The sequence below is a fragment of the Hermetia illucens genome, chromosome 2 (genome assembly GCF_905115235.1).
Source record: "Hermetia illucens chromosome 2, iHerIll2.2.curated.20191125, whole genome shotgun sequence".
In the NCBI taxonomy this organism is placed as follows: domain Eukaryota; kingdom Metazoa; phylum Arthropoda; class Insecta; order Diptera; family Stratiomyidae; genus Hermetia; species Hermetia illucens.
Genome location: NC_051850.1, coordinates 185,893,654 through 185,914,447, shown reverse-complemented (window position 1 = coordinate 185,914,447; position 20,794 = coordinate 185,893,654). Strand labels below are relative to the sequence as shown.

The window sequence follows — 20,794 nt, the reverse complement described above, 5'->3', positions numbered from 1 at the left end:
CCAGAAAAATTGAGACCATGGTAGCCAACTGTGAAAAAACAAAAAACCAAAAGCATAAACCTATTAAGCAAACACAGTTAAACTTCGATCGTGACGATCCAACCCCGAGTGAAGGGGCAACCCTGAGCTCATCGATGGAGAACCTGAGTCTAGACTCAGATTCTCCACTTACTCAAGTGGGAACCAATCCAATTGAGACCCAGTCCTTAATGGACGAGCCGAAGCAGGCCCCTTCTGTCAGCCACTTGTTGAGACTAAAGTCTTGCCCATGGGTAAGCACCTGTCCACGGATAGCAATCCGCCTCTGGGCAAACCACCTCCGTGCAACGCACAACCCAAGAGCTGTGCCAAGGTTGAGGGGAAAGAAGCGTTCGGAGCACCTGCGGCTAAGGGGAAATCGGAGCGGCAGCGGTCCTCGGACGATCCTAACTCTTCGACACAAAAGCAGCAAAGAGGGCTCGGCCGGCAACGGCTAGGCCTTCATTTGCAGCCAAGAGTATCGAAGCCGATAGATGGGTCATGTATGCCGACTCTAATCCATCCGGCTATGATACTGAGCAGTGCGAACAACTTAGGAAACTCCTCCTAGCTGTAAGGACTGTATCTGCGCAAAGCATTAAGCTTTGCTTTGAGTCGGTAGGTGTATGCCGACGAAGACACGAACGAGTGGCTCAGGCAGTACTGCTCCTCCCTTAACGATGTGTGGGAGGGTGCGCGACTAACTTTGAAAAGGGTCTCTAAATGAGGTGTCACATTTCCCAAATAAATTTGGAGCATTGTAAAGCAATAGCTGCAAGAAATTTATATACCTCATACAAGAACCGTGAGTTGTTGGTGGGGTAGTCAGGGGCCTAAACTTCCAACATGCTGACCTATTGTATGCCAATGGAAGCGATCGACCCCACACCTGCATGGTAGTCTCCAAAGACTTCCAGGCTAATTTGGTTAACGACCTATGTGATGGCGACACAACGTCGGCTAAGGTAACCATAAAAAGTCAACAGGAAGATAAAGAGATACTATGGTGCTCTGCATATTTTCCCTACGACGTAGAAGACCTTCCCAGTGGAACATTTATCAGAGTTATCCAATATGCCAAAAGTAGAGGCATGGGGGTAATAGCAGGATGTGATGTCAACGCTCACCACATATGCTGGGGAAGTTCGAACATCAATGCAAGAGGATCGAGACTACTGGAGTATCTAGTAGGAACCGAATTGCAGATCGTAAATTTGGGTAATGAACCCACTTTCTTCAACGTGGTCAGGCGAGAGGTCATTGACATCACGGTGGCATCTCCTGACATCGCATCTCAGATCGGAGAGTGGAGAGTATCAAACGATATCACAATCTCGGATCACAGGCGCATTGATTTCGTTATGGGCATGGATCCACCTCCAGCCACTCCATTTCGGAATCCGAGGGAGACAGATTGGATGATGTACCAAATAGAATTGAGCGCCCGAGTCACGATCCCTGGGAAGCGCATCAAATCCATTGCTGAAATTGAGAAGACAACCCAGATGATCACAACTAGCATGAGAGAAGCTTTCGAAGAAAGCTGCCCACTCAAGATGCAAAAGAAAGGTGAAACACCATGGTGGAACTCGGATTTGGCAAAACAGAGGAGAACGACAAGGATACTCCTCAATCGTGCTCTGAAAGTGACCAGAGACGCCCAAGAAGGAAGATCTCTCTCATTTTGAGCCCTCACTCCTCTATATTTCACCCGATATCAGAAATAAGATCAGCTTCGAAAAGTACTACTCGAGCCCTTACATTTGATACCCCATATGACCATATTCTGTGAAAAAAAAATTTAAATCGCGCTTTTGCATGTATGGAGAGCCCCCTTTCAAACTCAACCCAAAATTGCGCCACTCGCTGCATGTAAAAGAACACACAGACCACATGTTCTCACCGAGTTTCGTGCTAATCAGTTCAGCAATTTCCGAGTAAATCGGGTGTGACAGACAGACGAACATTGCACTGATTTAAATAAGGTTTTGCTTCACACAAAACCTTAAAAAATGGCGATATTGACCGTAGAGGTCCGCCCGCAAATTCTGAAGCTCCATCGAAGTGATCCGTCGACGCTCAGAATGGTCACCTGACCACCGCAACCAATTAATAACATAATAACAAATCGGAATAGTCGGCTCTGAGAACGAGACCTGTTACACTTTTTGAGGGGCATATTTTGAGCCCTCACTCTTCTACTTTTCACCCGATATCATCAATATGGGACCAGTTTCGAAACGTACTAATTGAGCCCTTGCATTTGATACCCCACATGGCAACATATTATGAAGAAAAATGTTGGTACCCTCCATCCACATGTAAGAGAAGCCCCCCTTAAACTTAACACGAAATGGTGCCATTTGCTATATGTAAAGGGAACAACAAACCGCACGCTCTCACCAATTTTCGTGACAATCGGTCCAGCCGTTTCCGAATAAATTGAGTGTGACAGACAGACAGACATCGACTGGATTCTAATAAGGTTTTGTTTCACACAAAACTTTAAAAACGGAAATACTTGGAAATGTTAAAGTTTTTTCCAAGAGGATTCATAATCGACAGGAGGGATTTAGATAGAATTTGAAATCAGATAATGATGTCATTACAACTACTAAGCATATGAAGTGAGGTATATTTTAGAATGAGGAGGAGTTTCATCGGTAAAATTTGATACGACGTCCCAGGAAAATAAATATCAAAATCAATACAATCACATGCGAAATAGTTAAGTCTTCCCAAATCACTTGTCTCTATAGTGACCACAATTTATGAAATTACAGAAGATACTATTCTGCACTGAAAAAACAAGATATTATAGACGTGGAGCAGATACACAAAAAGCCTACTAGTTACATGACAGGACTTTGCAAGTATTTATTACGTGATCTTAGTTTTGATATTCGTTCCAAAAGAGGCCCTCATGGTCCAGTGGCCTTGTGTAATATCTCCAGCAATTAATAAGCCAAAACTTTCAGAATCCCCTCAAGGGTCATCTGCAATCTTTAACGAGTCGGCCACGACTCGGTGACACGTCGGGACACACTGGGAGTCCTTGATGCCGTCGACAGCTCTCTGCTGACGTCGATAGGGATAACCCTAGCTTAGGTCCGCAAAGGCGGTAATTGTCACATACAACAGGACCCAGCCCCTTCGGCACCCTAATCGGGTAGTGTGCACTGAACCAGTGTTAGTAGACCGCATTGCCCCGAGCGAATGTTGATTCGTTCGTGAATTCCTCGATCAGCTAAGCGTAGGTCAGGCCTCAGGGAACTGGAGTAGGGGCTTTGTAGTCGATGGTACACCCCTTCCTGGTGACAAAAAAATTGAACGAAATATTAGAGAAGGAGGAAAATGTAACTCCAATACCATATAGTGTCCTTGTCTCGGAAAAAAGCTTACTCAAAATCGTTAATCCTGAGCAGGTGGATTCGGACATGAACCGAGTGGAAGTGCAACCAACCGTCCTAGCTAGACCTTCTTTCCTTATCAGAAAACGTGCAACAGTGGTGAAGCGTATGAAGAGACAATAAAGCCTGAATGTCCAGAGGTAACCAATGCCCAAATAGGTATTACTTCTGTGAATGCTCTATGCTGCGATAAAAGTCCTCGAGCAATATGCGAGGAAATTCCTTAACAACGGGAAAATCAAAATTGGATGGGTAGAATGCGGATAAACCTCACCAGGTGCTAGAGGTGCCTGAACTATGAACACATGTCAGCAACTTGCTAGATACCCGACAGGAGGGCATGCTGCAGATGCGGTCAGGTAGCTCATCAAGTGAAGACCTGCAACGAAAGCGAAAACTGCGTTCTCTACAAGGATCGGTCCGGTGTCCAATTTTTAGGGCGGAACTAGAAAAGGCTAGGACAAACTGGGCTTGAAATTTTAAACACCGGTTCCACGCCAATGTTCCGGCACCCAGGCTGCAAAGGAAGCATCCCTGATATGACTTTGGTGTCGGAATCTCTGGCACCGTCAGTGGATGAATGGCGAGCCCTAGAAGAATTCTTGGTCAGTGATCATCACTACATCGCGTTCGAAGTGGTTGCCGCTACTGGCCAGCGTGCACCCCCGACGTGTGGAACGTAGCGACGATGAAAATCGGGAAATTCGTCGAAGATCTTGGAATAGGCAGAGTTGCCCGAAATGGTGCTTCGGGGGGGTGGCAGTGATGCAGCTCACACTGTCGTAAATTCATGCGATAGCTTCCATGCCCCGGAGAGGCTCCAGTCGTGACAAAGCTTCTATGTACTGGTGGATGGTAGAAAATGTTAACCTACGGAAGGAGTGGCATAAACTTTGCATTTTGACACAACAACTACACACTCGCGAGGAGGCATGGCCGTAAAGACAGAGTATAGATCAGTAAAAAGGAGACTCCGCTGTGCAATAAATAAAAACAAAGCTCGCGACTCGCACCACCCGTGAGGACTTGATTATAAACTTGTCACCCACAAAATCCGGGCTCTGGGCAAACCCTGCATACTAAGTATCGAACTGATAGACCGCCTTGTACGGACATTATTCCACAGACATCCCGTACGAATTGATGTCAACAGCGAGGAAAATGTCGGTGACTATTTCCTTTTCACAATAAAAGAGCTTGAAGAAACAATTCCAGCAATGAAAAATAAGAAGGCTCCAGGTTCTGATGGTATCTCAGCGGAAGTTTACAAACTGCTGTTCCGCCACCGGCCAGCCTGGCTGTTGGGGGGCGTTCAAGTTATTTTTCCATGTCAGAACGTGGCGAGACTCCAAGTAATCAGGCAAAGGAAAAGGAGACCCGGAGCTGCCATCTGCATACCGACCGCTTTGTATGCTTGACACGGCCGGGAATGTGCTGCAAAAGATCATCAGGAGTAGACTCGCTGAAACGATCCACGTCGCTAGGGACTTATCTCCAAGGCATTTCGGATTCAGAGCAAGGAGCTCCATAGTGTATGCAGTTATGGAGGTCGTGGACACAGTTCATCGATCCGAGACACACAGCCACAGATCTCGGCGGATAATGCTCCTCATAACGCTTGATGTTAAAAATGCCTTCAATTCCGTAAGATGGACAGATATATCTCTTGTGGATATTGAGGGATTATCTGGAAGACTGCTCGCTGCTTTATGACCCTCTAGAGCGCCAGAGGAAGGTGGAGATCACGTCAGGAATAGCACAGAGATTTATCCTAGGGCCGGACCACTGGAATGCTTCCTACGATAGTCTGCCAAGACCCGACATGAGAGAGAGAATCGCGCCTGGTCGGTTATGCAGACGACGTTGCGGCACTTGTTATCGCACGCACAGTTGAGCAGGCACAAAGCAGACGTGTATACAGCCTTGCGCCGGAAAAAAAACCGAAGTAGTCATTTTGACCAGAAAGATAATATCCCCCCCCCCTCTCCGCGTCCCACGTCCCCATGCCCTTGACAAGGAGCTGGATTCTTTCAGAACCAGACGTGATGGTGATCCCCGTTACGCTCGTTCCTGAGGGATGTAAAGTTATCAACAGCCGCAAGGGCAAAGATTTACCAGAGTTGATTGCCCGTGATACACCTTGCCTTGGAGGTTTCCTAAGCCGAGAGAGTGGAAGAGCTAGTCCGAAATAATGTATCAAAAGGTTCCAGGCTAGTTCTCTGATGACAGGAAGGTGTTTAGTTGGTAGTCCGATGGTGTACTGTCCAACACGCCGGGAGTTCAACACTCTAAGCGTAACCGCATTCACCTACCCTACTTTAAAAAAAACTTCCAGAATTTATCCTTTCACCAGCTCCGGGTTATATTTTAAAATCTTTTTTAAGTTTAATCATTTTTTATATTTTATATATTTTACTTCTTACTACGAATAAAAACAAAGAACTTACCTGAAAAACTTTTCCATAGCCACCTTTGCCTAGCACCTTTTTCAATTCAAAATCTTGCGGTCCTAATCTTATATTGGTGGGATTCACGTTTCCCTCACATAATTGTATTGTCTCTGAATCTTCATTTCTGTAAATAAAATAAAAAAATGGATAAATTAAAACAAATCTGGGAACCGGAAGCTAGATGCTTCAGGAATGCAAGGTTTTGTGTAGTTCTTTTATAAAAACATTTGAGTGGACATTAGTCCTATTAGTACTTAGCACGTAATATGTGCATTTATTATATCCACTTTCACGTGATACTTACATTCAAAGCCTTGAATTTGCACAGAAGCAACAACTTTGACATGTTATAACTTTGTTAGTAATAGTGCGATTTCCACCAAACTGGTAGGATCATACTCTATATTATAGCCTGCATCTTGTGATTGTAGGATGAACTTAAGGGATTTTTGGAGTCAATTACCAAAAATTATAGTAATATACTATTATTTACTCTATTTGGACAGATATTGGTAAGGGAGTATCTTGGAGCCTAGGCACCATATAGTGGCAGCCTCTTGGTTTTTTTTCAGATTTTTCAATTGAGTATTTTCTCAGAATGAGCCCGTGAAAGAAATAATCTCTTTCGACTCCCTGCATTCCCCACCTTTCCAACAAATGTCAAAACTAAGACCGGCTTCGTAAAGTACTAACTGAGGAGACCTTCCATTTGATACCCCACAGGACTATATTTGGTGAAAAAAAATTACACCTCTCCATCCCCCCCCCCTAAATTCGACGTAGAAAGATGTAACTCACTGTATGCGTGAGCGTCCACAATTCCCCCCTTTCCTCTGAATTTGGTGTTAATCGCTATAACCGTCTCCGAGAAAAATGCGTGACAGACAGACAAACCTATGAAGAGTTACCAGATCTTCTATCAGGCGCGTCTCTTCGTGCGGATGCGTATGAATATGTACTTGTACGCATTCGAAGGTGTACCTACAATGACATGTTTATGCGTAGGTCGGGTAAGTGGGAGAAAAACGCTTACCTGTGGTTAAAAATGGCTATGAGAAGATCACCCAGAATAATAAACCAATATGAACTAAGAGAAGATGTATAAACTTACAATACAGGAACCCCAGTACCGGCGGCTTTTGGGAGTTGGCAAGCAGGCTCCCGGTCGTCGATACCACCGGCCACCGTGGCATCGAATGCTACAAGCAGCTTAGGCAAGCAGGTGTTTAAACCCTTTAGGAGAAGCTCAACGATTATGAAATCTCCCACAATATCCAAGGCGGAAAAGGACCTGGACCACAGGAACCCCATTAATGCCAGAAAATATGCGGCAAGAAGAATGAAGACTTTAGAATAGAAGTCCGACCTAGAAGAGTCATCCTTCATTTTGCTTGGAGCGCAAATTGTTGAGTTGTCGGAATTCATCAAAGATAAACACAACGTGCACCAAGAAAGCATATTATGGGGGCCATTAGGGTATGATGGACCAACACCAATAGCTCTACTATCGAAACACTACTCCCAACTCCACATGGTGATTGCTGGTAGTTCTTACTTAACGAAACGCTGCAAATAGAAAAGGATGAAGGTCACCTAAAAACGACTGCATCAATTGGTCTTCCAGATTCGAGGTTGGGGACGGCGGGCACTCCTTCACGGAAATAGGTGTTGAGACCCCACAAAAGGAGCCTCGCAACGACGACAAATGATTTGCCCACTATCTCATGAAACGTGCGCTCCCTGTACAGTTTAGGAATTGCCAAGCAGTCAGCCGAGACCCTGTCCCAATTTTGAGGTTGTGTTGCAAGGAATGCGCCGGACAGGAACGGATTTCCTTCAGATGAGCCACTACACCATATTAGCCAAAAATGAGCCCTACTATTTATTATCAGCTTTGAAAGCACGTTCACACCCTACAAAAGAGCAAGGGAACACAAGACAGTGCTCTTAAGTAAAGCACATGTTTCTCTGATCAAACAAGTGGTTCCCGAAATACCGATGAAAATTGTTTAACAATAAAGACTTTATCGCCATGCTTCAGATTTTACCCAAAGATTTACGCATATGAAAGCCCTGTGCCAAAATGATACAAAAAAATCCAAATCAGTACAATGACAATCGGAAAAACAAATGCGCTGATCTTCTTGTTAGAATTGCAAACCAGCACGATTTTCACAGATTTTCTGTTCACAGGTGACGAATAATAGATTTTGGAATACAAAGTGACTAAATGGGGAGTGGTATACCGAGATATCTCGAGCGAAGATAGTTCGACTGAGTAAATTAGAGATCAATTTACTCCTTTGGCAGTAGGGTCATCGTTCGGTGCCCTCTGCTTGCCGTAAAATGTGTCCAAAAGAAATAAAAATTTCTTTCGGATAGGGACCTTCCTCACAGTTACGACCTTTCATTATTGAAAACAGTTTTTGTGAGCGGAATATGCGCTCCTAAATCACTGTATCGAAGGCCCGCGAAATATTCGCTCTCTCCAACTTGCTCGAGATTCCGGTGATATTCTAGATCTAGGTACGACCCGAGAGCCGATTCCGGACAAGTGGTTGACTGTGGTATTTCGGTCCAAGAGCATCACAATTGTACAGCTTTCCTAAATGTGATAGTGTGATCGTGATGGGTGTTTTAAATCCTATGTAAGCTCTTACAACAACGATCTTGAAAGGACCATCATCTGATCATCGCTTTCCTTTGCTTCAGTGTCGCTAATATGACTGCTTACAGGGGAAAATGTTTGCCTCTCCCCCCTCCGCCGATCACCGCCAACTGATTATCGCCCAAAAGTGGTTGCAAGACATTCCATAGTCTCGTGAGGGACGTTGACGATAGGTCTTTTATCCACAAAGATAATCAACTGAAGAGTTATCAGAGTGAAATTATGCGGTGTTTCCAACGATTAATTAATTGAAATAATAAAAACTTGTTGTTTCTTATTCGTTGGTGTGGGTATTTATTCTTGCAAATACCGATATTTCGGGAACCACTTGTTCCCTTCATCAGTGCAAACAAGTTTCGATTTGGGCCTGTGTGAGGACAGTGACCCAAGGCGGTAGGGATGAAAAGGACTGTGGGATTGCGTGCCTTGTATTGTGGGGCCTTAATTTAGGGAAGAAATTAATGCTTGGAGGTATTACATTATGTACAGGCTAATTAGTGTCTATTGTCTTAATCTGGACTAAGTAAAGAAAAAATAATAGAAAGTGATCTACACCTGTGCGTGGATTGACTGCCAGGACATTGGACTTACCCTGGACCCTGAAAGTCCGGGGAGGAGTTTTGATAAAAGGAGGGGATGAAAGAGGGAGGGGAGGCGTGATGGTTGAGAGGAGAGTTACTGTCTGAGAGGAGAATCAGCCCTGACACGTAGTACCTCTGCTCGCGTAATAGTGCATTGTGTTTAGCGAGATTTTATATCAGCGGGTTAGGGTGGGACATCCACTTTTCCAGTCTGACGCGCGACAACTTGATCATGTGCGGAATTATGGGGCAAACCCCTGAAAGGTCGTACAGAAGAGAGTTTTGGTGAAATTTTAGATTTGGCCTTCTGTATTTGGCCGTGCATTTCCTGAGTATCGTTCTTCCAAAGCGTTGGAGGGCTTCTGCTACGTTCGGTGACATGGTAGCCCATGCTGGGAAATCGTAGGTCAGGATTGGAGGAATAATAGTTTTGTATAAATTGGTGGTAGGGGACAGGGCCCGGGATGAGAGGAGGTTTTTTAAGGCAGCTGAGGCCTTAGAGGCCTTGGCGATAGCAGATCTGACGTGAGGGTTGGATTTGAGTTTGTTGTTGATTGAGATTCCCCGGTATTTAATATTTGATTTCGGCTTGAGTGTGTGGTTAGCAATGCGTAAATGCAGGTTTTTGCTTTCTGGTACTGTGCGCCAGTGGAGCTTTCCACTGGGGTTTCTGAAGCAAATAACCTCAGACTTAAGGGAATTAACGGTAAGGGCCCACCGGTTGAAATAAGCGATGACCCTATTGGTTAGGATATTGAGAGAGAGGGAGGCTATTGAGGGCCTGAGACCACTCGCATATAGGATGGTGGCATCGGCGAAGCGGATCCCTCCTGACGCGGGAGGACCATTGTCGTTGGGGGAGAGGGCGGGAGAAGGGCTGCCTGAGTTGCCGTTGTCGTGGAGGATAAGTTTACGGAAGGAAGGGGAATATCGTGGAGGAAGATGTTAAAAAGTTTGGGGCCTAGAATCTATCCCTGAGGGACTCCTGAGTTTACCGGGACGTCGCAGGAGCGTAGTCCATCGAAACGCACGTGGCAAGTTCTGTTGGAGATGAAATCTGCGAGGATTCTGAATAAGGGAAGGGGACAATTGGACTGGATTAGTTTATAGAGCAATCCCTCTTTCCAAACAGAATCAAACGCCTTTTCGAGGTCTAAGGCGCAGGCTACGGTGCAATGCCTGTTTTCCAGTTAATTGAGGATATGGTCTTGCAGGTACATGATTGCCTGCTCGGTGGATCTGAGGTTTTCGAAACCGAATTGGTTAAGTGGAATGATGGCGGAGTAGTGTCTATTGAGGTGACTTAGTAGGAAACGTTCGAAGATTTTTCCAATATTGGAAAGAAGAGCGATGGGCCTCATATCTTTTAGATCGCCCGAGCACCCCTTTTTAGGGATAGGTATGAGGAGGGCGGATTTCCAAGATACCGGGAAGTGGCCGTTGTTCAGGCAGTTGTTGAAGAGGATGGCGAGCCGTTCACTGATGGTAGGCGCACACTTCAGCAGAACAAAGTTCGAGATGCCATCGGGACCCGAAGATTTTATCTTATTGCACCGGGAGATTGCAAGTTTGACTTCTTCTAGGGAGGTAAAGAAGGGGGCGAACGGGCCAGTTCTGACCGCATCAGCCGGGCATCTGGGAGAAAAGGGCCAAAGGTAAGACCCTTTCAAGCTCAACCTTTTATCGCTGACAGCATTGGCGACCACCGAGTTTCAGATGGGGTCCGCTGGCGGTTTTGCTTTGAAGGTCCTTTCCAACACCTTTCATCAACTTATGCCGTCACGTCATTGGAGTACTCTGGCCTAATACAAAAACAATGGAAGAGACCCGTCGGCGTACGGGCTAGATGCTCGTGGAGGTGTTGAGCAGAAGACAAAAGTAGCATTGGACTGCTGGCACTGTTGCTTAGAACAGAGGAGGAAGAATCCAAACCTCTAGTAAAATCGCGAGAGTTGAGGTAGATTTGGAAATTTGGTTATGGCACAAGGATATATGATCCTTGTAAGGCATAGAATAAGGTCGATTAGTGTGATACCAGACATTATAGACATAAGACTGTCAAATCGTTGCCATCTTCACAATGGAAATTTTTACGTGAAAAGGTATTGATGTTATTTCCTTGCCTCCCCCCATAAGCCTAACCTCAGTGATGCGGCATTTCCTTCTCAAGCTAACAAATATTGTCAAAGGACATCATTCTAGGCCTGTGGAGAATATATAAAAAATGTGATAAATGTACTGAAGGTCACGCTGGTTAAAGCCTTTCGAAGCTACTTTCACGACCAGGGGACAATGACTCCGCTGGTGTGTAACACAGCTGACCAATAAGAAATACCATTCCTCCCTCCCATGAAGATTCATGCATAAATTTAACTCAAATTGTGTTCATTACTATCAAATGCAGAGTCTGAATCAAAAAGAATGATCCTAAATTGAACAGGACATCCAATAAATTCCACTTAAATCTTACCAGAACAGTGTTCTTTCTTGTTTTTCCAGTTCTTCACTGTAAGCATCTTACAAATGATAAAATTAAACTGATAATGACACAAATCCATAATGGTGCCGCTGACCTAACTCATTTCCAAATTTTCGTGGCTCAAAGCTCAAGGTCCACATTCAATATACACCTTGGAGCATACACAACCAGAATTGCGGAAATCTTGCCATTTTTGGGGAGCAATATGAATTTGTACTTTGGAATCAATATTTACTCGGCGTTCTCGGGAAACTATTGTATCTGTAATATACTTTGTACACTGTATTTGGAAGTGCAGATATAAGTCTATTTATTATAGATTAGTGGATAATGATGAGATGATTTACTGATTTTTTACCTATATTTATCGCTTGAAATGGTTTTTTGATAATGCGCATTTATTGGTGGAGTTAGACCCGTCAGATAGTCTTTTCTCTCTAAATTTAGTCGGAGTTCATAGTTACATTTTTATCTCAATTAATTTAGAACTGATTAGAGGGTCATAATTCAAATAACTGAAAGTCATTCCATACTGAATGAGAACATTAAGGAGGTCATCCCGTGTGTCGGCTTGGAAAATCGATTTTTTTTTTCATGAATTATATCTATATATAGTGGAGAATATGTGGGCAAAGGGATTTTCCGATATTCCGAGCCGTTCAGAAATTACAGTGTTAAACAGGTAAGGAGTTTGCAGCCGCGGCTAGAGTACTCGATGAGAAAGAGCATCGAATCTTTTTTTACCTGAGCCTTATAAATTCGAACACAGGTATAAATATAAAAAGATGGAAAACCAATCAATTGTCTAAACTTATTTGGTGCTAACATGAACTTAAGGGGGGTTTTCCAGCCAATTACTAAAAATTATAGTAACATACTATTATTAACTTTATTTGTATAGATATCAGTATAGAAGGTATTTCGGAGCCCAGGCACCATATAGTGGCAGCTTCCTTTTTTTTCAGATTTTTCGGTTTGGTAGTTTCTAAGAATGGCCCCCTTAAAGGAATGATCACTTTCAACCCCGCGTACTCCCCACCTTTCCAACAAATCTCAAAACTAAGACCGACTTCGAAAAGTACTAATCGACACCTTTAATTCGATACCACACACGACTATATCTAATAAAAAAAAAATCCCTTAAATTCAACGTAAAAGGATGTAACTCACTGTATGCGTGAGCGTTCACAGTTCCCATCTTTCTACCAAATTTAGTGTCAATCGCTGTAACCGTCTCCGAGCAAAATGCGTGTGACGGACAGACAGACAGACAGTAAACCGATTTTAAAAAGGAATGCGTAGGACATGTCCAGAAAAGAATGGGAACGCGGCTTAGAAATGCAAAGAAGAATCACAAAGGCATTGGTGGAAAAGGGGCTGGAAAACTTACTGATGAGGTCACTAACGACCTCACTACATTTTTTGGGCTAGCTATTCTTCGACACGCAAATTCGATAGAAGGAATGAAGCAAGAAATTTGGGCAACTTTCTTCCATAAATGTTCTAGAGATGAAAATCCTCAGCATCAAAATTGTCCAGCAGGCGAGGACAGTTGGTGCAAATGGCATAAAGTGGAAGCTAAAGGAGAACCTAGCCCGCGGCTGCTAGGTAGTGCGAGTAGACTCGGCCCCGACAGCCGTCAGCGGAACACCGACTGTATTCCCCGAGGGACTGCCAAGAGCAGAGCCTTGCCTGGCCAATCCGTCAGCCCGCTCATTCCCCTCTATATTCTTATGCCCGGGAACTCAGAGGAGAGTGACCTTGAGCGTGCCGCCCAGATCGCTGAGCGCCTCTCTGCACTGCCCCACCAGCCGGGAAGATGTCGTCGTTGAGTACAAGGCCTTGATGGCCGCTTGGTTGTCGGTCAGAATGGCTATGTTACGCTTGGGGCTCGAATCACGCTCCAGCCATCGACAGACCTCCAATATCGCCAGTACTTCAAGGGGATCAAAAAACGGGCTAATGGAACTGAAAGAGCTCCTGGACAGGATTTCATACTATAGGCGAACATGGAAAGTAAGACAAAATCCGCAGGAAGCAGAAACAACCGCGCTTCCCGAGGAGAACACCACGAGTACCAAACGGATCGCTGACAGCCCATTGCAGAGCGAACTTGGTAAAAAACGAAAGGAGGAAGGGACATCTGAAGGAGACTTCACTCAGGTACTCTCCAGGGCTGAAAAGAAGAAGGCGAAGAGGATCAAAAGACAACAACACGTCGCGCCATCAGAAAAACCTCTGCCTAAAACTAAGGCGGACACGAAGGACGGAGTGCCGAAAGAAAAGGTGGAGAGACGAAGGAGGACTAGACCTTTGCTTTGCTTATTAAGCCGACGGAAGGCAAGACTTTTGCGGAAGTCCTCAGCGAAATCCGTTACAAAATCAAACCCGAAGACAACGGAGCGGAGGTGTCTTCCATACGTAAAACGAAGGGTGGTGGAGTCTTAGTCGAACTAGGCCCCAAGACTATAAATAAAGTCACGTTCTGTGAAGCAGCCAAGGGGCTTCTAGGAAAAAAAGCTTTGGTTTCTAGCCTGGAACCCACGTGTGCTTTAGAAATCCGAGACCTTGACTGTCTCATGGAAAAGAACGAGGTAGAAGAGGCCATCAAACACGAATGCCCGGAGGTAACCAATGTCCGGATTGGTATCACCTCCGCAAACTCCCGAGGCCAAAAACTCGCTGTGGTGGAAGTTGCCGAGCAATACGCGAGGAAGCTTCTAAACAGCGGGAAAATAAGAATTGATTGGATAGTGTGTAGGATACGAATTCGGGCCGCCCCAACCAAATGTTACAGATGTTTGGATTATGGGCACACATCTGCAAACTGTCGGGGACCTGACAGAAGGGCAACATGTCGTAAATGCGATCAGGCAGGCCATAAAGCGAACAGCTGCAATGAAAAGGAAAGCTGCGTCCTATGCAGGGACCGTGGCGCGACTGATGAGAGCATTGCGCACACTGCGGGATTGGGGCGGTGTCCAGTTTTCAGAGCAGAACTGGAAAGAGCTAGGATACGGTCAACATGATTCGCATCCTACAAATCAATATGCACCGGAGAGCAACCGCTCACGAGTTGCTAGGGCAGTTCGCTGCGGAGACCAAAGCTGATTTAGTACTCATCAGTGAGCAGTACCGAAACAAGGGCCCAGTTTCATGGCACCCAGACATATCAGGTACCGCTGCCATCTGGGTTCGGGACGGCACCCTCCTGGGAGTTCTTTCCCAAGGCCGAGGGGACGGCTTTGTCTGGATTCGGTGTTCAGGGATAACGTTTTTTAGTGTCTATCTTACGCCGAATGAGACCGGACTTTCGTCGGAGGCTTGAGGCTTTGGAGGACGCTATCTTAAGCACGGACGGGCGGATCCTGGTCGGGGGTGACTTCAATGCTAGGGCACTTGAATGGGGCATGCCTCACACAGATTCCAGAGGGAAACGAATTCTGGAAATGGCGGCGAGAACAGGACTGGTAGTTCTAAACACCGGATCCACCCCAACGTTCCGGCACCCGGGCTGCGAAGGAAGCATTCCAGACGTAACCTTCGCATCGGAATCACTGGTGTCGCTGGTGGACGGATGGCGAGTTCTGGAAGACTTTTCGGCAAGTGACCACCAATACATTGCTTTCGAAGTGGTGGACACAAACTCTCGGTGTGTGCCACCCCAGCGATCTTTCTGTGTATGGAACGTCGCGAAAGTGAACACCGGGAAGTTTGTCGAAACTCGGGGAACAGGTGGGGCCACACTGAAGAGTACTCCTGGGGGCGGTGGCGCCGCAGCTGACACTGCCGTAAATTCAGTTATGAACCTGATAACGACGGTCTGCGGAGCCTCCATGCCCAGGAAGACATCGAGGCGCGGCAAACCTTCCATGTATTGGTGGACAGTGGAAATCGCAGAGCTCCGGAAGGAGTGTCACAGGCTCCGCCGCTTAACACAACGTCTAGGCGACCGGGAGGAGGCATGTACCATAATGATGGAGTACAAATCAGCCAAAAGGAGACTCCGCAGCGCAATAAACAAGAGCAAAGCTCGCTGCTGGCTAGATCTGATCGAGGAGGTGAATGGGGATCCGTGGGGACTCGGTTACAAACTTGTAACCCGAAAAATCGGGGCTCTGCGGAAACCCTGTTCACTTAAGGCCGAGCAGATGGACCGCATTGTGAGGGCACTCTTCCCTGCACACCCCGTATGGGATGGTGACGTCGGCGCGGAGAGCGCAGAGGACCGTCCACTTTTCTCTGTAAAAGAGTTGGAACAGGCAGTCCTCTCTATGAAAAACAAGAAGGCGCCAGGACCCGATGGTATTCCAACAGAGGTGTACAAACTGGTTTTCCAACACCGGCTAGACCTACTGCTGGGCGCAATCAACGCTTGCCTGAAAGAGGGCATTTTCCCTGCTCGTTGGAAAGTTGCGAGGCTTGCGCTGATCCCTAAAGGGAAAGGCGATCCCGAACTGCCGTCTTCATACCGCCCACTATGTATGCTTGATACTGCTGGGAAAGTGCTCGAAAAGCTCATCAGAAGTAGACTCGCTGAAGCGATACGCGCTGCCGAAGATTTATCTCCCCGGCAGTTTGGTTTTAGGGCAGGGAGATCGACAATTGATGCTGTCATGCAGGTCGTGGACGCCGTTCGACGAGCAGAGGCACATAGCCGCCGAACTCGACGGTTGGTGCTCCTCGTAACGCTTGACGTTAGAAACGCCTTCAATTCCGTAAGATGGAAAGACATTCTAGGCATACTACACAATACTTTCAACGTGCCGAACTATCTCTTACGGATTTTGAGGGACTATCTGAGGAACCGCTCCCTGCTCTATGAAACACTAGAGGGTCAAAGGTGGATTGAGGTCACGTCGGGGGTAGCACAGGGATCCATCCTAGGGCCGGACCTCTGGAACGCTACCTATGACAGTCTGCTTAAACTCGACATGTCAGAAGAGTCGCGCCTAGTCGGCTACGCAGATGATGTCGCAGCGCTTGTTGCTGGACGCACTGTCGAACAGACGCAAAGCCGACTCGGCATATTGATGCGACTGGTAAGCGCATCGATGACTACTCATGGTTTCAACCTTGCACTGGAAAAAACCGAAGTAGTCATCCTGACTAAGAAGAGAATTCCGACCCTGCGTTCCATATCGTTCGGCGAGTCGATAATCGAGTCCTACCTACCTAGGGTTGACTCTTGACTCAAAGATGAGCTTTTCTGAGCAAATCCAAGCAGCAGCGAACAAGGCTGCGGCTGGAGTTTCGGCGTTAAGTAGGCTAATGGCAAACATTGGGGGTCCTACGTCTAGTAGGCGACGTCTCCTGATGAGCTCAACGCAAACAAGTTTGCTCATCTGTAGACATAGCTGGTTAGTCTTTCTTACCTGCTTTAGGACTTTCAAGTCCTCAGCGCTTACTTTATGGCCGCATTCGACCATATGTTTTGCCACCATAGATTTAGTGGATTTTCGGGAGTGCTTTACAGCCAGCTCTGCCTCCTTCATGTGCTCCCTAAATCTGGTGGTTGCCAATCTTTTTGTTTGCCCGATATATACCTTCGGGCAATCTGAGCAGGCGATTTTATAAATGCCGCTCATCTCTTCTACCGTTTTTCGATCTTTTTCCCCCGCCAGCTGGGTTTTTAGCTGGTAGATAGGGCTTGATCCTACCAGCTGTATGTCAAACCTTTTCAATGTCCTTTGTATGTGTTTGGACAAATTTGAGAAGGTGACACTTGATCTTTTTTGAGCAGTTAAGGTTAATTGTTGGCTATAGAGTGTAGTAAGATTACTACGTTCTAACCTTCGGGTGTGTTTCTTAATCATTGTTTCTATGATGGCGCTGGGGTACCCGTTCTTCATAGCCGTGTCCAAGATGTAGAGTTTTTCGCTCCGGTAGTCTTCCTTAGTGAGCGGAATTGTTAAGAGGCGGTGGATCATGGTGCCATAAGCAGCCATTTTGTGTTGGTAGCTGTGGAACGAAGTGGCCGGGATTGTACGTTGAATGCTGGTCGGTTTCCTGAAAATAGAAAAGGTAACTTGTCCGTTTTGACGTTTGATTGTCAAATCTAGGAAAGCCAATTGATTATTCGCTTCAATCTCGTGGGTGAAGATTATTTTAGGGTGCAGCGTGTTGATTTTATCCAGCATATTTTGGATATTTGTGTCCGGGATCACTGCCAAAATGTCGTCCACGTATCTGAACCATTTATTTGGCAATAATCCATCCTTCTCCATTTTTTCCTCTAGTGATGCCATGAAAATTTCACTAAGGAGTGAGGAGAGGGGATTGCCCATCGCTACACCTAAGGTCGTTTTGAAATATTTACCCCTGAATGTGAAATAGTTCTCACTCATGCAGAGGCAAGCCAACCTCGCATATTGTTTAGCCTTTTTCCTCCATTCTGGTGTCGAACCAAAACGTAGTAGCCATTCTTCAAATTTTGTTATGACTTCTTTTACAGGCGTGCTTGGGAATAGAGCTTTGACGTCAAATGACACTAGTCGTTCATTATCCGCCAAAGCCTCCACTCCACTCAATCTATCAATCAATTCTTTCGAGTTTTTTACGGATTGGTTTCCGTTAATGGATCCCAATTTTTGGCATTCATCGACCAACCATTTAGCAAATGTTGTACGTAGGGGAGTTAGAATCTGTAATGATCACCCTCATCTCATTGCCTGGTTTATGAATTTTTGGTTGGCATCTAATTCTAGGTAACGGGGGGTTTGGCATCCGCAGCCTGGTGGGGTTACCAACCACTAGAGAGCATTCTTTGAGGGCCTTCTCTACTCTTTTTATAGATCCTGGTAGCGGGTCATTCCTTAGTTCGAAATAGTTTCCACCAGTCAATTTTTCCATTACAAGGTTACAGGGGATCTCTCTCCAGCCAACACTGTGGAAGAGATGCTGAGGACTGCTGACAGCTGGAACCGTGTTGCCCATTACGTTCGGGCCCTTCTCGTTGCTAAGAAGATAGAACTCGACCGGTGGAGGAGCCGGATGGCAGGGGGTTCCTTGAACTGACAGTTCCCTTCCTCCTCTCCCCTCCCGTTGGTGAAAGGAATTCCCTGATTTGAAGGCTCTGCAAGGCGGGAGAGTTCGGGGGCTGACCCGAAGTAATGTGACAAACGGTTCCAGGCTAGCTCTCTGACGATGGGGAGGTGTTTAGTTGGTAATCCGACGACATATCGAATCGGGAGTCCAACACTGTGTGCGTAAATGCATTCACCTACCCCACCCAAAAAAAAAAAAAAAATATCGCCAGTACTTCCGCCTGGAATACACTGGTGAAACCTGGGAGACCATACGACTTGGATACACCGTGTGTATTCGAGAAAACCCCCGCGCTGACTCTATAGACCATCTTTGATCCGTCCGTAAAGAATACCGTGTCATAGTCTTGCAACACGCCGCCGGTCTTCCACTTTGCCCTGGTTGGAAGGTCCACAGCAAAGTTTCTCGTGAAGTTCAGCTTGCGTGTCACATAGTCCGTGGGGGATGCCCAGATTTCTCGGCTTTCACACGGGATGACCCCCTTAAATGAAAATCATATTTGCTAGTCATCGCAATTGTGAATATTTTCCTATAAATCTTCTGTTGCAACGAGATAAATGACGTCCAAATTAAAGATGTTAGTACACACTTTCTCAGAATAGATTAAACTTCTCAATAAAAAGATAAGCATACTCACTCTGGTTGTTTATTAATGGACAGTTCCGGTTTTAGGTCAACCTGAAATCAGAAAGATTAAAAGTGATTAGAAGCTGATTATGATAAATAAGACGATTACAACGCTACCCCCATTAGCTGTATGCACTCAAGCAAGTTACATTCGCTCCGAGGCCGAAGTGAATGTAGTTTTTACGCAATAGGGTGCAACGTTTCAAGTCAAACTACTCAACTCTACCCGACTCTTGTTCATAACCATGTGGACACCGACTCATTTACTAAGTACGTACTACATATCACTACTTCAGTGCGTCATATCTACTGTAAACAAGACTCCACAAATTCTCCATAAATGATTCATTGAGAAAAGATTGTGGTCATGCTTTAATGGAGTCAGAATGCTGACTTGGCTTAGCATATCCGCCTACTTTTTTTTTGTATTCACCTCTTGTTTGCTTCATCATCGGTCAATCCACTTATGAGCCTTATGACGAAATCCAGCCGCGATATTCTCGAAAAAGATACCATTATCTCCCTGGATAAGGAACGAACACTAATTCAGATTCAAAAACTCTAATTATCTATTAAAACGTGACCCCAACGACGAAGTTTCTGAGGCGGATGAGGAAAGAGTAGCAGAGTCAAATCGAGTTGTGCATCTTTTATACACCATGTGGTGAAATCATCAGATATTTGTAAACAAGTTCTATCTAATAGTGAACACAAATATAGGAGGAAAGATAGAAAACAAACCAAATGTTTCGGGGCAGGTTCATTCACTTTTGCGACTTGATGACATTGAAAAATGGAGATTGGCAAAAACTCGTTGAGAGAATATCTTAGTTCTTTGATGGACTTTAATATGGTATTCTTCTTCTGGATGAATAGATAGAGATACTTCTCATACATATGCTTTCAACGGTATTCATATGTGCATATGTGTAAGCAAATGTATTGATCGAACCAGTAGAATTTTAATAACAAAAAAATTATTGTTACAGAAGGAGAGGAAGTTTCCAGAGAAATCTTCCCAGGTGTATTCAGATTTATGTAGAACGCAAACAAATCATGGGAATTTGCCTGATCAGGTTTGAACTCAAAAGTCAGGAGAACGGTATAATTTTGATTTATTTTCAATCTACGCATTAAGCAATATAGAGTCAAATAATCAAAAATAGGTTCCATTTTCGAGTCCCCAACCGAGCCGAGACTGGAACGCGAATGGAAAAATCTGTGGAAGGGATGCCCTTCTCATCGATAGAAAAAATGCCCTAAACTTTAATGGAAGACAAGCTCTAAACAGCAACAGAGAGAGGCGGAGAAAACCCCAGCAGGTCAGGAGTGAAGACAGGACACAGGAAACCCGTCATTAGCTATGCTAGTGCGGTCAAGGGCATTCGACTGACCATACTGCCAAAAAGGTTTCCCGAGCAAATATTCACTCGTGAGGAGCAAGAAATCATTGAGGACCTTGTCGTCAAGCAGGCGATCAAGGGTTGGACTTCGAAACTGGTGTTCACCGGGAA

At 45.4% G+C, this 20,794-nt stretch overlaps 1 protein-coding gene across 2 annotated transcripts in view; it reads right to left on the bottom strand.

Moving 5' to 3' along the window:
* Positions 1-20,794, bottom strand: part of LOC119647551 (ribosomal protein S6 kinase beta-2) — a 197,321-nt gene that overhangs the window by 34,144 nt on the left and 142,383 nt on the right. For both annotated transcript variants that reach the window (XM_038048544.1, XM_038048545.1), the window contains 2 exons: positions 19,291-19,331; positions 5,876-6,002 (listed from right to left, as the gene is read on the bottom strand). In XM_038048544.1, the coding sequence (XP_037904472.1) occupies positions 5,876-6,002; positions 19,291-19,331 (168 nt within the window). The remainder of the gene's footprint in view (positions 1-5,875; positions 6,003-19,290; positions 19,332-20,794) is intronic.